This window comes from Haliotis rufescens, unplaced genomic scaffold (assembly GCF_023055435.1).
Source record: "Haliotis rufescens isolate VD_foot unplaced genomic scaffold, xgHalRufe1.0.p SCAF_3, whole genome shotgun sequence".
In the NCBI taxonomy this organism is placed as follows: Eukaryota; Metazoa; Mollusca; class Gastropoda; order Lepetellida; family Haliotidae; genus Haliotis; species Haliotis rufescens.
In genome coordinates this window covers 48,656,345-48,675,563 of record NW_025964001.1, presented here as the reverse complement: position 1 = coordinate 48,675,563, position 19,219 = coordinate 48,656,345, and the positions used below count along the sequence as shown (strand labels likewise).

Below are 19,219 nucleotides of genomic sequence, written 5' to 3'. Positions count from 1 at the left end.
AAATGTCAATATATATATACTTCTTAGCGTCATCGCAAATATGCCACATGTCAACCATCTTCGACTGTCCAGTGTATAAAGCATAATAAAGTAGAAAGGTGACGCACTGCATAATTGCGCATGTTTGATTTTTCAGAGACCATATATGGGCTCTGTTATTGTTCAACTGTTGTAACTGGCTGTAATACTCACTTCGCAGACATGAGTTAAATTCTTCAGTCGTGCCAGGATCCCTTGATCCGGTGTGTTCTCACCCAAATGCACGGAAAAGTTTTCTTCAAATCAACAATGCAACTTGTCAATATTCTATAAACGTATTTAAAAGTCTCCAGTTTTATTGAATAATTCAAATAAGAAAGACCTTATGGACATTAGCTCCGAAAGTGGAAATAAATGAGAATACGCTCATTTCAGAGACCAAATATTATTATATGGCCTCTGACTTAAATTATTTCTATAAGTTGTTTTGCCATGCACACCTACATGATAAGAAAGCATATATTTATAGTTGCATGTGTAACCCGCAGGGGATTTCGGGGAGAATAATCTATACAACTCCCAATGCTTGTCGTTTGAGTCGAGTAAAGGGGATTGGGTGGTCTGTTAGTTTGTTGATGGTTGGTTATATCACTGGGTTGTCTGGTCCTGACTCGATTACTTACAGCAGCTGGAATATTGAAAATTTGTTCATCCGTCGTGCATGATCACCATTCGATGCTTGTCGATGTGAAGCAGCAACTTTCTAGGAACACGGGATAGAAAAGAATTTTGGAACGTTTTATTATATCAGATACTTTAATACCGTATTTAGTACACCATCCCCAACTCTATCAGATTCCCTTGTTTTGCGATGTTGTTCAACATTAGAACAAATGACATCGGGCATTATCAAGGAATTAAGGAAAGTCGATCGAATACGAACTCAAATATTTTCGGTGTGACAATTATTGTTTCTGTACGTTTTAATATACGTATCTGGGCAATTTTCCAAATGAAACAGCGTCACAGTCCAATGGAAACAATTATTTTTATTTCTTCTCAATATGTGTTCCATGTTTTGTAGAAACCTCATAATTTACCATAGGAAAAGCGTCTGCTAGGGTTAACGCATCATTTACCGTCCCTACATTTTATGTTATGTGCATGCTGTGGTCCAGACGGACAAGGATAATTGTTGTCTTGTTATTTGTTTCTTATCTATCACATATTATCTTGCAAAATCAGGATACCTATCAATCAAATTATGAAATATTAAATATGTGACAGATTTCAAGGTCAAGGCCATATTTCCCGGAAGTGCATGTGCTCCTACCAAAACAAGACCGCAACAGAAACTAGGTACCATTTGTCACTGCCACGAGCTACAGTGATGATCTAAGCGTCCAAGTTATAATGTTTTTGAAAGATTAGAAGCAATGGCGTCTGGACAATGCTATGGGTGTGGCACAACCTTTGGAATTTTCAGAAAAGAGGTTAGTTTTTAGAATCTGACAGCTGTCTGGAATCTTCCATTCCATTGGCTATTTGGTTTGCTTCTGTGTTAGTGCATGGTGAAGTGGGCTTTTCTGGAATGATAGTTTGAAGTCAGTTCGCAACTGTGACCGTTTAAAAGTATCACATTTTAAGGATAACAATCTAAGTTTATCTACATGTGTGACTTTACTTATAATATTATATCTTTAATCAGGAGAAATATTTTGGATATGAGCGACCAGGGCACATTGGGACCAAAAATGGATTTTCTTTCATATCATCTGTTACATTCGGTATGAAGTCAAGGCAACATTCTATATTATTAAAGCCTTTAATGAGAGACATTTTGTCAAGAGAACTGTGTAAGAAAACACACAACATCCTGAGAAATAATCAATTGAAAAAATCTAGTTGATCAATGAAAGCATTAGCTTAGATGTTTGAATCTGGGACGAGTCCACATTTACTACCCGGGTACCCAACGCCCTACGGTATTACCCAACCCTACCCCAGTACCCGCTGAGGGTCTCAAGAGCTGGGTTCAAAATTTCAGATTGGGCAAAAACTATTTAGATACACATATAAAGAAAAAGAATCTGATCATGCATGTACACTGAAGTTGAATGAAGCTTCATCTTTACTCAAGGTTTTGAAACATATAACACTCAGAAGGAATGAGTGCATAGTCATAAGGAAATGCAAACATTTGCAACATGTAGTGTAACCATGGAGTTTTATTATTATTGTCATTAAACATATGTATCACGTGACTAACCACGGGTCTGGGTAGTCATGTGGGTACTCAGGACCCACTCTCTCAAGGTACCCATCCAAACCCGAGATGCCCTTTATCGATTTCATATTCCATCATATCCCTTTAATTAATACTATTTGTATCTACCTTTTCTTGTCACCCCAATATGGGAGTAATCAGCTGGTCCGTATTATCCCTCTTGCACAATATTGCACATCTTCTTTCAGTTACTTAGAAAAAATAGCTCATCTGATGTCACTATCCATCCATCAGTCCATCCATTTGGTTGTCCATATTGATCGTTTACATTTTCTCTGAAACTTCCCATCTATTTTACCTTTAGAATTTGCTTCAGAATTTTGATGTGATATTAAATATGGCTGCCATTAATTCTTATATATTTTCAGGTGAGCTTCAAAGCCAAGGCTCTATTTTTAATGAGATGTATACAGAATATGCCATCGTGCCTATACAGCTCTTTCATTGTTTGAGAGCGCAGTTGTTTATAAACGGTTGTTTATGATCATTTAAACACTTTAATCTTGAACTCAGGGTGTTAATGGCTCAGTCGTCTAAGGCATCACATTCACTTTGCAGAGTTGCATCCCTTGGGCATACCAGAAACCTGTGTTTGTGGGTTCGAATCCTGGTTTGCCAATTATGTTTCTAGGTTTGTCAGCACCATACCCATGCTCATAGGTTTCATCAAAGTAGTAAAAGTCTAAAACCTACATTAATTCAGGCTTTCCCCCCACATTAGACCTCCAAGCTTAATGTGGCCTTCCAGCTAAATGTTGGATGAAAGTCTGAAGTGATGTTTTGATGTGCTGACAAACCTAAAAAGATAATAGGGGCAAACCAGTATTGGAACCCACAATCATAAGTTTCTGGTGTGCCCAAGGGATGCAAACCTCTGCACAGTGAGTTGCTGCTCCTGAACTCCGAGCCATCTATTCCCCCATCAACCTATGAAGTTACTTCAGCATCTATCTTGCCTATTCGACACATTGTTATGACTTTCGGTATTGTTCAGGATGAAGTTTATGTATCAAATAACTATTTCATGTCACATTTTGATGTAGATAATATCTGCAGCAGTTTTGTTGTTATTGATTGTACATACCGGTAAGTCACATTTATGTTCATTATGTTATCAACATCATCTTAATCTTCATGTTTTTATTGCAGCATGGCTGTAAAAACTGTGGATTTGCCTTCTGTAGCAGATGTTTACCGAAATCGATCGAGGTACCAAAGCTGAACAATGTCAAGCATCATGTCTGTAACAGATGTCATGAAATTCTCACAGGGTAAGCAAAACAATTCTTTTAAAAAAATATGAAAACTAGGCTGGATTTCCATAGCTCAATTGTAGGCCACCAGGGGCAATTATGAGTTACATCCTTTCTTTGTCCCTCTTATTGACCAGTCAGATTCCACTTATCATATAATTTATGTTTTAGTCTGTTTTCAGTCGTACAAATGGGTATCTCTCATACCCTCACGTCTAGTCGAACGTTTAAAAGGAAGCCAGAAGCTGGAATGTAAACATTAAACTTGTTTCCGTCCGGTTGCGCACGCACCTCCCTATGACATGTCAGTAGTATAGGTAATGATGGTTCTGGACCACTTCCACTGGAGCCGGATTTATATACCTATACCACCACTACAGAGGGAATTTTTTATGCAAAAATGACTATGCGATTCGACGATAGTCATGAGATTAAGTTAAATTGACTCCAGCTCACCAATACCTGGGGCCAATCATTAGTTCAGATGAGCCTAAATGGTAATGAAAATATTCTTTATTATTTTTATCAATAAAGCGATATTCAACATTTTTATTAAGTTCTTCGTTCATTTTACTAGGAGACCAGACTATATAACTACACTCTCCTTGTAAATTGATAAGAAACAATTGATAACCGTATTTGGTTGGTTTGACATCACTGATATAATAAAAACCTTGTGGTAATTCTCTCCATTTAATAGCTTTTTCGATTGTTGTGTTGTAATTCTCCATTATTATATATATTTATGTAAGCATTTGTCTAAATGTGATCTAACGATAGTAAGCAATCTATTTTTAATCTCCAACCAGTTCTTTGGTTTTGGCACGGAATAATTGACGCGCTTGTTGCCTCCCCTGTTCTATGAACTTTTTTTTCTCGTCTTCGCTAATACCACTGGTCTTACGAGATTTTGATCGAATTTCATGCTTCATTACGTTGTATTTGGTGAGTTCCGACAGCACTAAACGAAACTCATCCTCGGATATCTTACAATCGGCCATTGCTGTCGAAATATGATCCTCAATGCTGTTCAACTTTGCTTCGGCGAGTATCCGAATCTTATTGTGTTTTAATGCTTTCTTTTGCAACCTACGAGAAATGAATTTTATCGCTATTCCTGCCAGTCCCGAGACTCAAGCGGCTATTTCCATGCCGAGCACGATAGGCGCGGCGATTATAGTTGATAATAAACTAACACCTGCTACACCGAGTCCCATGCCAGCTGCTACAAGCGCAGTGTCAACTCCGTCCAGAGCATTCACGGCTCTTCGATACTTTTTATACAATCCAAGTCTCAACTCCCTATCCTTCTCTATTCAATGTTTTATGTCGCTTATTTGATGTAATCGAAATCCATCAACAGTATCCTTCTTTTCAAATGCTTCATCGAGCGCTGGATATAAACCCATAGTGTATGTTACGGTCATATAATAGTCTTTAATTGGTCTTGCTTAAATGTTTTGAGAGTATACATTAACCTCATCAAATGTATATTATACGGCAAGAATATCTTAGTAAGAGAAATGCTGTCACTTTTAATAATTTGCACCCCCTCGAGGGTTGCAACGGGTGATGCTCCGATATGAATAATACTGCAACGTCTACGCTCGTGTTTCTTGAGCCATTTAATCGATAGACCTGATATTATATTTCGAAGGCATCTACCGGTACATCTCCGAACAAGACTTCAATAATAAGCGTAGAAAGATTAGGTATTGCACTCAAGTTAACTTTAATTTCATTGAATTCAGTAACCAAATTTAAACTAACGTTTTGGATTGCCGGACGACTATATAACATATGACCTGGGTTTTCTGGCAGGGGAGAGACTAACACACTTTTTCGTTTTGATGGGATGTAAGCCGCGAGTACGATGCCACTATTTATTATCTTAGTTAAATTATGTGCCTTACCCATTATCACATACGGTTGGGTAATGACAATATTCAATAGACACTCGATGTTTGCTTCGACCATAATCCATTTATTATCATCGTTGTGAGTAAGATTGTACGAAGTGTTTTTTTTAAGGAGTCTACTAACAATGTCGACATCGCTTAAATCTTCTAGATTACCCATGAATGTAACTTCTTTCCGCTTGTATACATTATCTTGTAAGCGTATAACTTACCATAGGTACCGGGTTTATGGAATCCTTCTGTGTCTCCGAGATCAGAAAGCGCAATTGTATTACATTGTCTGAGCGTTCCAGGGCCTGATGCATCAACCATTATTTATAATATGGAGTGTTACACATAAGTATCCTATATGTACAGGTTGGTTGTTTTACATCTAATACAGAAATTTTGAGGTCTGAAATAATAACCCGCTTTAATTTTTTATATTGTAATGATGAGAAAGATTCCGTTCTACCGCTATTATATTTTTCATCTTTCACTGGAACAGATCTGAGCAGAGTTGAAGGACTTTCTATATGAATATTATCCATCGTGCTTATTTGATCAAGATGGATGCACAACTCTTTATAGGGAACTAAATCGGGCGGAACTAAATCGGGCACTGTAACTACATTCGCTGTTTTGTTGGGTTGTAATGCTCCTGACCGTGCAAATCCAAGTGTAATTGCTAAGTTCTCGTCAAGAGCTACACCTTTTTCTCCAGCGGTTAAATTCACTGTCCCATTCGACTCATTTTGTGTGAGACTAATTCCATTAGGCTTAAAAATTTCATCATTGAGTGAGCATACGCTGTAATACCCATCAGGTATAATAATGGACCCGCCAACAATTAATATAGACATCTCATTATTCCCTCTCGCAGCACTTATATTGGTCCACCTCGGGTAATACGTTACGTCACAGATAGCGACTTCGAGTTGTCCATCCGAGTTATCGATAGTATGAAGCAGTTCAATAGACTGACCATTTGTTATTCCCGGGAGTGTAACATACATATTAAATATACAATGATACTATATCATAACTTAAATATGAAATCAAGATACATTACTAATCAGTCGATTATAGTAACTGCCTCTGGTGCTGAATTTATCGTTAAATTCCCAGATATCTTTGAAAAGTACAGAGTCACGGCAACTAGCGATAAAATGGTGCACAATTGGTTTCACAATCCGATGCAATTTTGGCAGAACCAGTTAAACTTTGCCATATGGTGTGCCACAACGGGATGTGGCGTATCTCTTTATTCCCCAGGATTTGAACTATATAAGTCTGTTTTATCATTTCACGTGTATTATCAGATTAGACTTAAAGAAATTAATGCTCCATTACAGCAGGATGGAGCGTGGAATTCCACAAATAATCCGTACAATAGGTGGGCATTCAAGCGTATTTGTCAGGAATTTAATATTTCTACGAGTATACCAGCAAACTTTACATAAGAATGTATGATTATTTTCTAAAAACCCATCATTGGTATTAAGACTGGGAACTTTCGAGTAACGATTGGAGAGGGGATATTATGAGTTTTAAGATTGGTTTAATTTATATTGTTACAAAATTTATACTGAACGATACCGCAAACGCTTGGAATGAATTTCTTAATGATAAAACAGAAAATAATTTTACTAACCCAGGATTTGTAAGAGTTAATGAATCGATAAGAACTTATGTATGGGCAATTCTCGGTGCACAATCGCAAACACGAACGTCCATTATTGGTTCTGGGACGGCTCTCGATGCGCAAAAACAGTTTGTCGCAAACGTGGAGGACGCCATTAATTCACCAGTTGACATACCATCGTCTATAAAGCTTTATCAAGATGTATTACAGTACACTCAATCCAAAGTGGACTACGTTTATGCGCCTGGACTATACATGTCTCCGAGTAATATGGAACTTAAGATCGGCCAAGTGATAGGTTATAATAATAAAATTGTTATCGCTACCGATCAACAAAAACCAGGCATTAATTCAGATATTAACGTTGAATTAATAACGCAAACAATCACAGGCGAAACGGGAATAGTCAAGCCACAGTTATCTACTATCGCTAAAACATCTACTGACACACAACCACAAGTGTCACCGCATATTGCGGCTCAAAATCAATAACATATCGATGAAAAAAACAGCGCTTGTAGTGGGTGGAGTCGCGGCTGGTTTAATCATGATTTAGTTAAATAGTCTTTAGCAGATACGTACAACAGCCCTGCAATTGCTACGATCAGTGCCCACAAGTTTTGACTAAGCCAAGTGGTGGTCTTAGCTAATAAATTCAAGAGCCAGGACCAACACTCCCTATTATACCGAGAAGTGCGGCCGCAGCTTTCTCAGCGAGCTTTCCCAGTGCTGAACCTAATGCTTTTAAATGCTTTTTTATCCACTCTTTTATACCATCCGACCTAGGCGGTGATCCGCCACCACCTGTACCACCTGTACCACCTGTTCCACCGGTTAATGCAAGAGTCAAAGTCAATATAATAAATCCCAACGCGGTTAAAATACTGGCAATTGTTATTCCCTGTTCTCTGAACAATGTTTTAATTTTATCGGCCAGTGTAGTGTCATCGTTGAGGACTTGATCGATAGTTTCTCGAATTCGACTGATTTGCGAACGAAGTGCCTTTCTATTAGTGGAAGCTGCTTCGAGGCGGGCCGATCTTTCGTCTTCTAAGTTACGCAATCTTTCAGCTACGCGGCGTCTGCTGAACTCATCTTCCGCCTGTTCAAGTTTTGTTTTCTCATAAGCTATATTCTTGTCGATTTTGGATAGCTTGGCTATATTGATGAGTTCTCCCCGCATTGTTTGTAATACCTTGTCAAGAGCTCGTAATTCCCTATCACTGAACTCCAAGGATGGTGGTACACTGACCGTGGAATTATCGTAGTAGGTACCCAAGAGTTCTTCGAGTCCGTCCGAGGCCACCCTCGAGGAAGCTTCAAAATTATCTATGTTACTGAGTTTATCACGTGCAGTCCGAAGAGCCTTAGTAGTCTTCGCGGGAAGTTTTGCTCGTCGTGAGTAGTCCACAAAACCTAAATAATCACGAACAATGCCGATGCCGTGTTTTTGGCTATCGTAGACAAGGCTAGGGGCTTACTAGTACGAGAATTAATAAGATCAATATGCGGAGCGTCACGCAGTCGCAATACCCCATCACTATCTACCGTAAACTTTGAATACTCACGACCAATAGGACTAACATCTTTAAAGGCATCGTAATAACCATCAACGGATGATTGTACAAGTTCATCCATAAGAGTTGTACCACCAAAGCTGGTTTCATCAGTACCCTCTTCGATTGGATTCGGGTTATCATAATCATCTAGATCAAAATCAGTCATTTTTATATTAAACATATGGTTATATAATTTCAATATAACAATGTCTTCGCAATACGAAGCAAGTTAAACCCACAACGTAGACTTCGAGATCCATTAGGGGTCAATGCAATTCGTCAGTCTGTAACTATAACTAATAACCCTAGTACCATCGATCAGAATCAAACGCTTCTGGTTCGCTTTCCTAATCCCGGCGCACACGATGTGTTAGTTCCGGGAGCTGTCCGACTAGCATTTACAATTATTTTGACTTCTACCAACGTTAACAGGGAGCCCGTTCAGAAGATAGGTCGTGCTATCGTTAAGAAAATCGCCATTAAAATTAGCGGTAATGAGGTTTTGAGTATCGACGATAGCGATGTATTCTATTGTTACATGGATCTCTGGAGAACGGATAAAGAGCGGGAAAACTTACAGTACCAAGGTATTTGTAATCGGAACACATTGAGACTGCTCGTAGATGCTTCTAGTGGCGATAGTACCGTCGTAAAAGATCAGGCCGTTGCCGGCACATTAGGTAACCGATTCTATATTCCCCTAGACTTTGAATAACTAGATTCCCACATGCCCTTTTATCAAGCATCCCTAGGCGATAGGTTAGAATACGAACTCACTTTTAATGACTACGGCAGAGTAATCAAACAAAGCCAGACAAATTCGTAACCAGTATACCGGAAGTTTAGCCATTTTGTACGATCGCGTGCTGCGACACCGAAAGATCACGAGGAACAAAAAAGATACGATGTGGAATATCAATCTAAACATTCCCACGAGATCGTTGAAGGGTATTTTAATGTTGTTCGAGGACCCCTCCGATGCATTTAAAAGAAATACTGAGAAGTTCTACAATCCCAAGATTACAAAAGTAGAATTGACAATCGAGGGCGTTCCTAATCAACTATATAGCCAAGGAATGCTAGCGTATCACCAGTGGGATGAGATTAAAAAACTCCCTTCTATAAAACGAAGCCCGGAAGTTAATGCGGTCGTGAAAGATCTGTCTCTCGGGGGTATATCGATGGGTGAATACCTCACCACGAAGTACGCGCTATGGCTCGACATGCGAACAACGGACGATGACCAACTACACGGCAGTGGGAGGAGAATAGAAAATGCTAGCGAGGGTGTCACTATACAGATAACGAAGCTCCAGGAAACGGCTGGTAAATTAAACATATATTTGTACGTGATTATGGATGTGCAACTTAATATACAGAATGGACGATTCGTGCAAGCAATCTATTAATAATCTTTTACCTAAAGATCCGCACTGCGCTATCATATGCGGACAAACGGGTTGTGGAAAAACAGCTTTTATTCTAGATATTTTACAAAGTCATTATCGGGAGGTTTTCGAGCATATTATCATTCTGTGTCCGACTATTAGCGTTAATATAACATACCTATCCAGAGATTGGGTAATGAATGACGACGGGGTACACAGAGTCGATCCAGGCGACTGTTTACGAGTATGTTACGAAAAATACAAAGGAGAATCAACCCTTTTTCGTAATAGACGACTGCAGCGCGAGTAAAGAACTCACAAAAAAGAAACATATGCTTTCGTATTTAGCATTCTCCGGAGTAGGTAGTAAAGAACTTGGTAGTAAAGAACTCACAAAAAAGAAACATATGCTTTCGTATTTAGCATTCTCCGGACGGCACACTCAACATAGCGTTTTGGTACTTACTCAAAAGTACAACTCTGTTCGAAAGATCTCAGAGAGCAGACCAAATTGGTAGCACTGTTTCATTGCAAAGACTGAGATTCATTCGAGGAATGTCTACGCGAAAATGATGTTATTTATACCAAGCTCGAACGAGATAAAGTCAGAAAACTGTTATCGGCAACGAAGCACTGTAAACTCGTATTAAAAACCGATCATGCTTAGCAAAATGTAGCAAAAATGTAGCAAAATGTAGCAAAATGTAGCAAATATAGCAAAATTATAGCAAAATTACGATAAATTGAACATTAGTGGTTAATATGACATAAAATGTGGCTCGAAATCATTCTTTCGCAACAGTTCATTATTACGGGATGTATTGGGTATGTCATATTATATTATGTTAGACTTAAATATCTCCTTAGGTATTACATTATGGAATGCGACGAACTCATCGAACAAATGCTCAAAGATGAGCCTGATCAACATGTAGATAAATCTTTAGATAAACATAGAGAAAGACTCGCTGCTTTGGTAGCCGGTGGAAAATGTTCCCAATATTTGGGGGAAAATTATACCATCGAAAAAATTGCATAACATGACCGACGAAGAAATTAAAAAACTGTACGAGCGTTAGGAGTCTAGACTGGGAGCTACCATGACTAAAACGATAGGGTTGGCTATATTACAGCTATACACAGTCGTAGCTAGTACGTTTCTCCCTATCCCGGCAGAACATTGCATGTAGTTATGCGAATCTCTCGAGAAAGACCTATTCATCGAACACGCTATAAGCTCAGTGAGCTGTGAGTTTTATCATAGATACGGAATGTTCTCAGCTTCGTTCACCACAGCTTTAATAACGGCTAGGTATTGTCAATTTAAACATACGTGCCCACTTAATAATAATGGAGACTCAACAGGTGACACCACAACAGATTGTGAACTTGCAACCACAAGTGAACGAGGAACAACAGATAGTGAATGAGGAAATACCACAAAAACAACCCAGAGTTACTAAGAACCCCCCAAAAATAGCCGCAGGAAGAATGGGAGGACTCGCGAGGAAAGCGAAATTAATAAATAATTCAAATATTGATCCGATTAAAACATGGGCACTAGTAGGAGTTGCTGGTATAGCGGCTGTATGGTTCTTTTATAAGACCGGAGAAGAGAACAACAACAACAAGTTCAATTAGAGGTTAGCCCCCATATAATGCTATAAGAAGCATGACTACTCCAGTTACAGATGGTAAAATGTTGGTAAACGCAACGTATCATTCAGCGGTGGTCACCGGCTTGGCCATTGGCTATGCCCGTATAGCTAAAATGATTACTAAAGCCTCACCTCCCAAGCTAGATTTTAATGGATATGGTACGGGTATGATGATTCTGGATATTGGATTATCAATGGCAACGAAGGATATGCTCATCAAACAAGGGCTTATCCTTTTAAGGATGTCGAATCTGCCATGCACGAATACTTCCTCGTTTATGGGAAAAAACTTGACCCAATACCGAGACCAACAATGAGTCAGTTTTATACACCGTCAGAGGCTCAGAAAAACCGCGAGGTCGCATTTGTGATAATTGGGTTATCAGCTGTTGCAATTTTCAGCTATACAATAACTACGCATAAACCATAGTGACAGCTAATCAATAAATAACCAACTATAAATAGCCAAGTGGAGGTGTGATTTGATTTGCATTTAGACAAATGATATGATAGATGTATAAACCATGAATCAGTGCAGATTTACACTCATGGGTAAGCAGACTCTATGTAACCGACGCTGTGTTGATATTTACTGCGGCATACACAATTATTGCATCAGGCGCGGAAACATTAAGTATACGTGTTCTGTATGTGGGATAGGGGTCAAAGGTCGTTATTGTTTATGTAAGAAACACGGTGCTGATAGGGTAAGGAACCAGATAATTTATGCTAGGAAGAGAGATTACATCAATGAGAGGAATAGGTTGGGGAGAATATGTATTTAGATATATGAAAAACAACCAATTAGACATTTGACTCATTTTGCAAATACCATTCAACCACAATGGTTTTTGTCAGAGAGTTGAAGGCTATGGCAAAGCAACGTGGTCTACGTGGATATTCTCGAATGAGAAAAGCTGAATTGTTCGATTTACTCGTTTTGAAATACAACAAACCCCAGGCTGTTAGAGAACTCAAAGCTCAAGCGAGAAACAGTGGGCTGAGATGTTATTCTCGAATGAGAAGAGCTGAATTGATCGCTTTACTAGATATTGATAATATTGAACATAATGTTGTTGATAATAATCAACAAGAACAAGACGATGTTGAGAATAAACAACAAGAATTAATATTTGTACCCACATCCGCCGGCGTTGGTAAATATCTTAGAATATCTAAGAGGTTGGAAGATGGATATTAATTCCAACATGGATGTTAACGATATTAAGCCCATCATATCGAGTAAAATTAACGAGGAGTTAGATGATTTACATAGTATAAAAAACCAGCTGACGATTAAAATGTTATTGAGTAAAAGTAGCGCAGACGATAGCACCGAATATACCGAACCATATTTCCGAAGCAATCAAGAAGTTATAACCGAATCCGATACTATAAACGCATCATTAGATACATCAATTCAGAGAATACAGGAAACTTTAGAACGTTGCACTAATAGAGGTTCAGGTTGGGGTGTGGATAAAATCGATAGTTTATATTTAGATATAGCAAATTATATGCCCTTCAAAGGTGGATCTTAAGTAGATTTACACCCGTATTATAAGAAGAAAAAAGCCATAATTAACGTAAAAAATAAATCTGATGATTGTTTAAGAATGATGATAAGATCTGCATTGTTCCCCGTAGACAAGCATCCAGATAGACCTTCTAGCTATCCCCAAAACGATGGACTCAACTTTGATGGTATAGACGAACCTACACCAATATCACAAATTGATAAGGTGGAAAAGCAAAATAATTTAGCTATAAATGTTTTCGGACATTCTAAAGGAATTGTTGTACACAGGATAAGCTCCGCTCTGGAACATATCCCCAGAATCAGTTCATTTCTGATCGAAAAAGATGGAAAATATCATTATACATGGATAAAGAGTTTAAACAGGCTATCATACGATCAAACAAAACATGCTAGAAAGAAATATTTCTGCTAAAGATGCCTACATGGGTACAGCAGACAAGATCTATTAGAAGTGCATAAAGAAGACTGTAGAGGTGTTGGACAGACCGCTATCAGGATCGATATGCCTAAAGAGGAAAAAAATATATTAAAATTTGAACATTATTGTAATCAAATGCCAGTACCGTGCATAATTTACGCCGACTTCGAAGCGCTTATCAAACCTATAGAAAATAATCAAGATAATAATCAAGATAGTAGTTTTACGTACAAAACTCAAGAACATATTCCTTGTGGGTTTGGATATATAGTTGTAAGGTATGATGGGAAAACAAACCAGCCGGTGATTTACAGAGGTCCCGATGCAGCGGGAAAGTTCCTAGAATATCTACAAAATGAAGAGAGAATAATCAGGGAAAATTTATCGCGTAAGAAACCCATGTGTATGATGAGGGATGATTGGAGGGCCTATAAGAAGTCAACGAGTTGTCATGTTTGTAACAAACCCCTGAATGGGGATTCCGTAAGAGATCATTGTCACGTCATGGGTAATTATCGGGGGGGCAACGAGTGTAACTTGAAACTAAAAATGAATTCTCAAACAATACCCATCCCCGTTGTGTTTCACAACCTTAGGGGATATGATTCACATCTCATTATGCAAGCTATCTCAAAGACCGACGGCGGTTTAACGTGAACTCCTAATAATATGGAAAAATACATATCCTTCTCGTTGACTAAACCTATACATTATAGGGACAAGATGGGAAATCTAGAATAAAGCAAAGTAATGGGCTTAGATTCATAGACTCCGTACAGTTTCTGTTATCTTCCCTGGACAATTTAGCTAATGCGAACAATCCCGATGACTTTGCGATAACAAATAAATATACCGATAAGATAACTCGTCATTTGTTGCTGAGAAAAGGTGTATATCCTTACGAATATATGGATGATTGGTCTAGATTCGAAGAAACTGAATTACCACCCTTGAATCATTCTATAGTAACTTAACAGAATCTAAAATAACCGATGCCGATTATGAACACGCTCTGACGGTCTGGGATAAATTAGGTTGTAAGAATTTAGGCGATTATCACGATCTGTACTTAAAAACCGATGTACTGTTACTCGCCGATATATTCGAGATATTTAGAAAGACATGTTTAAAACAATACGGCTTGGACCCGGCATGGTACTATTCCAGTCCCGGACTATCGTGGGATGCATTGTTGAAGAAGACCGCGTAGAACTAAAACTACTCACAGATTAGATATGCACTTGTTTATTGAGAAAGGATTAAGAGGTGGTATATCGATGGCAGCGAAAAGGTATTCTAAGGCTAATAATAAATGAGTGGAAGGATACGATCCGAGTAAACCCGACATGCACATATTATATCTCGACGCCAACAATTTGTACGGATGGGCTATGAGTCAACCTTTACCCACAGGTGGTTTTGAGTGGGTCGATGAGAATGATATCGAAGTGAATGATATCAATGTGAATGATGTGAATAAAGGGTACATACTAGAAGTTGACTTGGAATATCCAAATTCCTTACATAAACACCATAACAGTTATCCGCTAGCTCCCGAAAGATTAATGGTTAATAAGGATTGGATGTCGGAATATCAACACTCCTTGATGGGTAATAGTAGGTTAGCTAACGTAGAAAAACTTGTACCAAATCTGATGGATAAAACAAAATATATAGTTCACTACAGAAATCTCCAGTTATATCTATCGTTAGGTATGAAACTTAAGAAAATACACAGAGTTCTAAAGTTTGATCAAAGCCCTTGGATGGAGCCCTATATAAGGCTGAACACAGATTTAAGAAAGATAGCTACCAGCGATTTCGAAAAGAACCTATATAAGCTCATGAAGAACTCTGTGTTTGGTAAAACTATGGAGAATCTAAGGAAGCGTGTTGATGTTAAATTAGTCAGATCTAATGAGGAAGAAAGACTCAGGAAACTTATAGCCAGTCCGGCTTTTAACAGAAGCAAGATATTCGATAACGACTTAGCCGCGTTGCATATGCAGAAGAGTAATATAAAATTCAACAGACCGGTGTACATCGGTATGAGTATTCTCGACTTGTCAAAACACTTAATGTATGACTTTTATTACAACGAACTTAAGAAGCAATACGTCGATAGATGCGAGGTGTTATATACTGACACAGATTCTTTGTTGATGGAAATACAAACCGAGGATGTGTATAAAGATATGGCAGAAAAAATAGATATGTACATCACAAGCGATTACCCAAAAGATAATCCACTGCACAGCGTAGTAAATAAAAAGGTATTAGGTAAGATGAAGTATGAATGTGCTGGGACCCCTATAGCGGAGTATGTGGGATTAAGGCCTAAAATGTATTCTATAAAGAAGTCCGATAATGGAGAGATAAGAAAAGCCAAGGGTGTTAAAAAGTATGTTGTAAAAAAGCATATCAAACACGAACAGTATAAAGAATCATTATTCAACGGTAGAACGTTCAAACACGAGATGAACTCTTTAAGAAGTTACAATCATAGGATATATGGATTAAGAATGAACAAGACATCATTATCCCCCTTAGATACAAAGAGATGGATTGATAATGATGGTGTAACTACCTATGCTTATGGTTATGGTGGTAATACCATACCGTCGGGAACTATGAACAACTCTTCTCGTACAAATGCCCAACCCGGTCCATCTTGAAGATAATAAAGAAAACGCACTCCTTCTTTCATAACCAATCGACTAATGTTATATGTCTTAAGGGACCATATGGGATCGGTTGCGCGACGTTGGCCTCATTTGAGTTCACCGGGCTGGTATAAATATCATACCCTTACTCTATCCGGAAGTTTTTGTTCTTTGCCTCTCCTCGGTGCTGAAGATTCTGAAGTCACGGATTTCATTTTAATAGCATCGGATGGTTTCTTCCCTATTAATCTCGTTACTTCATTATTCAGCGCTGATACAACGGCTGATAATCGTGTCACCTATTCGGTTGATCTCAATCGCTCGGATTTCATTTTGATCCCATACTGATAGCCAAACAAACGTTCCGCTAATGTCCTGTTAAATCTTTGGACGATAGCTTGACTGCGGTGGGCCTCTCTTTCACCACGCCTGATTTCGACATTGTGCTTTGTTAACAGTTTAGTTATCGATCCCATAAACTCACGACCGGGATCTACTTGAAATAGCTTTGGCCATTTTAGTGGTCCGCATTTATTTATGCGGCTCAGTGCATTAGCTACTTCTGTTGAATCTTTCGAAGTTAATGGCTGAGCCTCTTTGTATCGACTAGCCACATCAACTACTGTTAAAGCGTATTTATATGTTTTGCGTTTTACCTTATCGTGGGGAAGAAACAAGAGATCAGCCTGATGAACTTCATTCGTTGTAAATATATCAAACTTCTTCCTCGGTATAAAACGCGGTGCCGGTAAATATATTTGCCACATCGCTTGTTTCTTTAACCAATCCTTGGCCACATCTTTAGATACCTTAGCCGCGGTGGCTAATTTTTTTATTGCTCCTACACCTTTCCAATATCCTTGTGGGCTATAGTAAATTTTATTCATTATTAATTAATATTGATGTTTCTTTTAATACGACTATCGTTGAATCGCATAATCATTTTTATACTAATAGAAGCATTGATTGGCTTCAGGTGGTGGTGAGCTGGAGTCAATTTAACTTAATCTCATGACAATCGTTGAATCGCATAGTCATTTTTGCATAAAAAATTCCCTCTGTAGTGGTGGTATGTGTAGGATATGGTCCTCAAAGTCACGATTATTTTTGCACGTGGGGTCAGTTCGAGGCCGTCAGGCCGAGAACTTGCCCCACGTGCAAAAATAATCGTGACTTTGAGGACTATATCCAACTTAAAACAAAGTCCCATTCAAAATACATGTTAAACTAATGTCCACCCAATATGCACGTGCATATATAATGGAGGGTCGTTCTTGTTTATGCTGAATCGATTGAAACTGCGCGCATGAACGCGCTAAAGTTCGAGCAAAACTATTGGAGGTCTCGTCTAATATGAGCGCGGAAAAGCACGTGCGCTTTCTCATTTAGCTTTCAATCTTTGTACGTGATGAACATGCATTACACGAGCTCGAACCAGGCAGCAATTAACTCAGATTTTGAGATCTTCAAAGTCTAAATTGTAATTCGGCTTTTTCTCAGAACACAGAAGACAAGAGTAGATAAGCCGTCGACGTCTTCCAAGCGCGGGTCAAGGAAAGACAATCCCATGGGTTACGTGATGACATCGTGTTGAACCCTGACAGTATTGCTCTTTCGCATCGTGAAACAGATATTAATAAAAAATCTCATGCGTTTCTTGGTGGAAGTACGAAACCTAAAGGGCGAAAAATATCGGGGAAATACGTCATATGAACTGATCGCGATCGCCTCATCGCAATACTATCGCCGAAGATATCCAGATTAACGTTAACGAGTCTCCTTATTTCAAGGGGATGAGAAATGCCTTGGATGCTCGAAAGAAGTCATTAGCTCAGCAGGGTATTGGCATTTAGAAAAGACAGGCAAATGTTGTTTCTGTCAGAAATCATGGTAGTTTTATAGTGTTAACACAAATACAGGACGGTTCCTGTATTTGGGGTTTAGTGCCCTTTTGGGATCTGCCGCCTCTGGTCCTGCTATCTCAACTTCGAAAACGTTGACATCCACTGCCTCTACATCGGCTGAGGCAATGTTGACAGCTACAGCGGTGACCTGTGAAGATCCGGGGTAGTATAGGTCTTCAGCAACCCATGCTTGCTGTAAAAGGCGACTATGCTTGTCGTAAAAGGCGGCTAACGTGATCGAGTTGTCAGGATATCAATCACTGGATCGTCTGGTCCAGACTCGATTATTTTCAGACCGCCGTCATATAGCTGGAATATTGCTGAGTGCGGCGTAAAACAACAAACAAACCAACCAACCTACAGCGGTTCTGGATGAAACATCAACTCTCGCAGTAACTGAATCAACTACAGCCGAGAGTGCAGCACAAAAATCAATGAAACTCGTATTACCAGATTGGGCAACTTTGCCGTCGTCTTTCTGAAATAAATTTATTTCTAATGTGTCTCCGTTTCATTTGCCTCAGATGTCGGAAATCATGGTAGTTTTATAGTGTTAACACATATACAGGACGGTTCTTGTTTTCGGAGTCAAGCGCCCTTTTTAAATACAGAATTTCAGTTATATCACGACGGCATATTACATTTCAGAAGAAAAGCCTCCAAAACCAGGTTATGTGTTGCAGGGTAACGTGCGAACGTCGACTGGTACATGCAAACCAATGGGGAGCGTAGTTCCTTAACTGATTGAGCGGGTGCGTTTCTACGTTTTGTCTATCAAAGATCACAAACACGGTTCGACTGACATGATCGGGTAATGGAGTTTAGAACTATTGGAGGTTGAACATTAGTTGATAACTATTGGAGGGTGAACATTAGTTGATAACTATTGGAGGGTGAACATTAGTTGATAACTATTGGAGGGTGAACATTAGTTGTTAACTATTGGAGAGTTTATCTGCAATGCACAGACTACTGGAGGATTACAGTATGAATGTGCATGACCAAGTTTACACAAACATTCATGCGA

At 38.8% G+C, this 19,219-nt stretch overlaps 2 protein-coding genes across 2 annotated transcripts in view; one reads left to right on the top strand and one right to left on the bottom strand.

Moving 5' to 3' along the window:
• Positions 1–217, bottom strand: part of LOC124149729 (39S ribosomal protein L49, mitochondrial-like) — a 42,915-nt gene extending 42,698 nt beyond the window's left edge. Inside the window, exon 1 of the transcript XR_007223149.1 lies at positions 193–217. The gene's annotated coding sequence lies outside the window, so the exon portion shown is untranslated. The remainder of the gene's footprint in view (positions 1–192) is intronic.
• Positions 218–1,089: 872 nt separating this feature from the next.
• Positions 1,090–19,219, top strand: part of LOC124149730 (abscission/NoCut checkpoint regulator-like) — an 89,544-nt gene continuing 71,414 nt past the window's right edge. The window contains exons 1-2 of the mRNA XM_046521479.1: positions 1,090–1,472; positions 3,416–3,537. Of these exons, the coding sequence (XP_046377435.1) occupies positions 1,416–1,472; positions 3,416–3,537 (179 nt within the window). The 5' untranslated portion in view covers positions 1,090–1,415. The remainder of the gene's footprint in view (positions 1,473–3,415; positions 3,538–19,219) is intronic.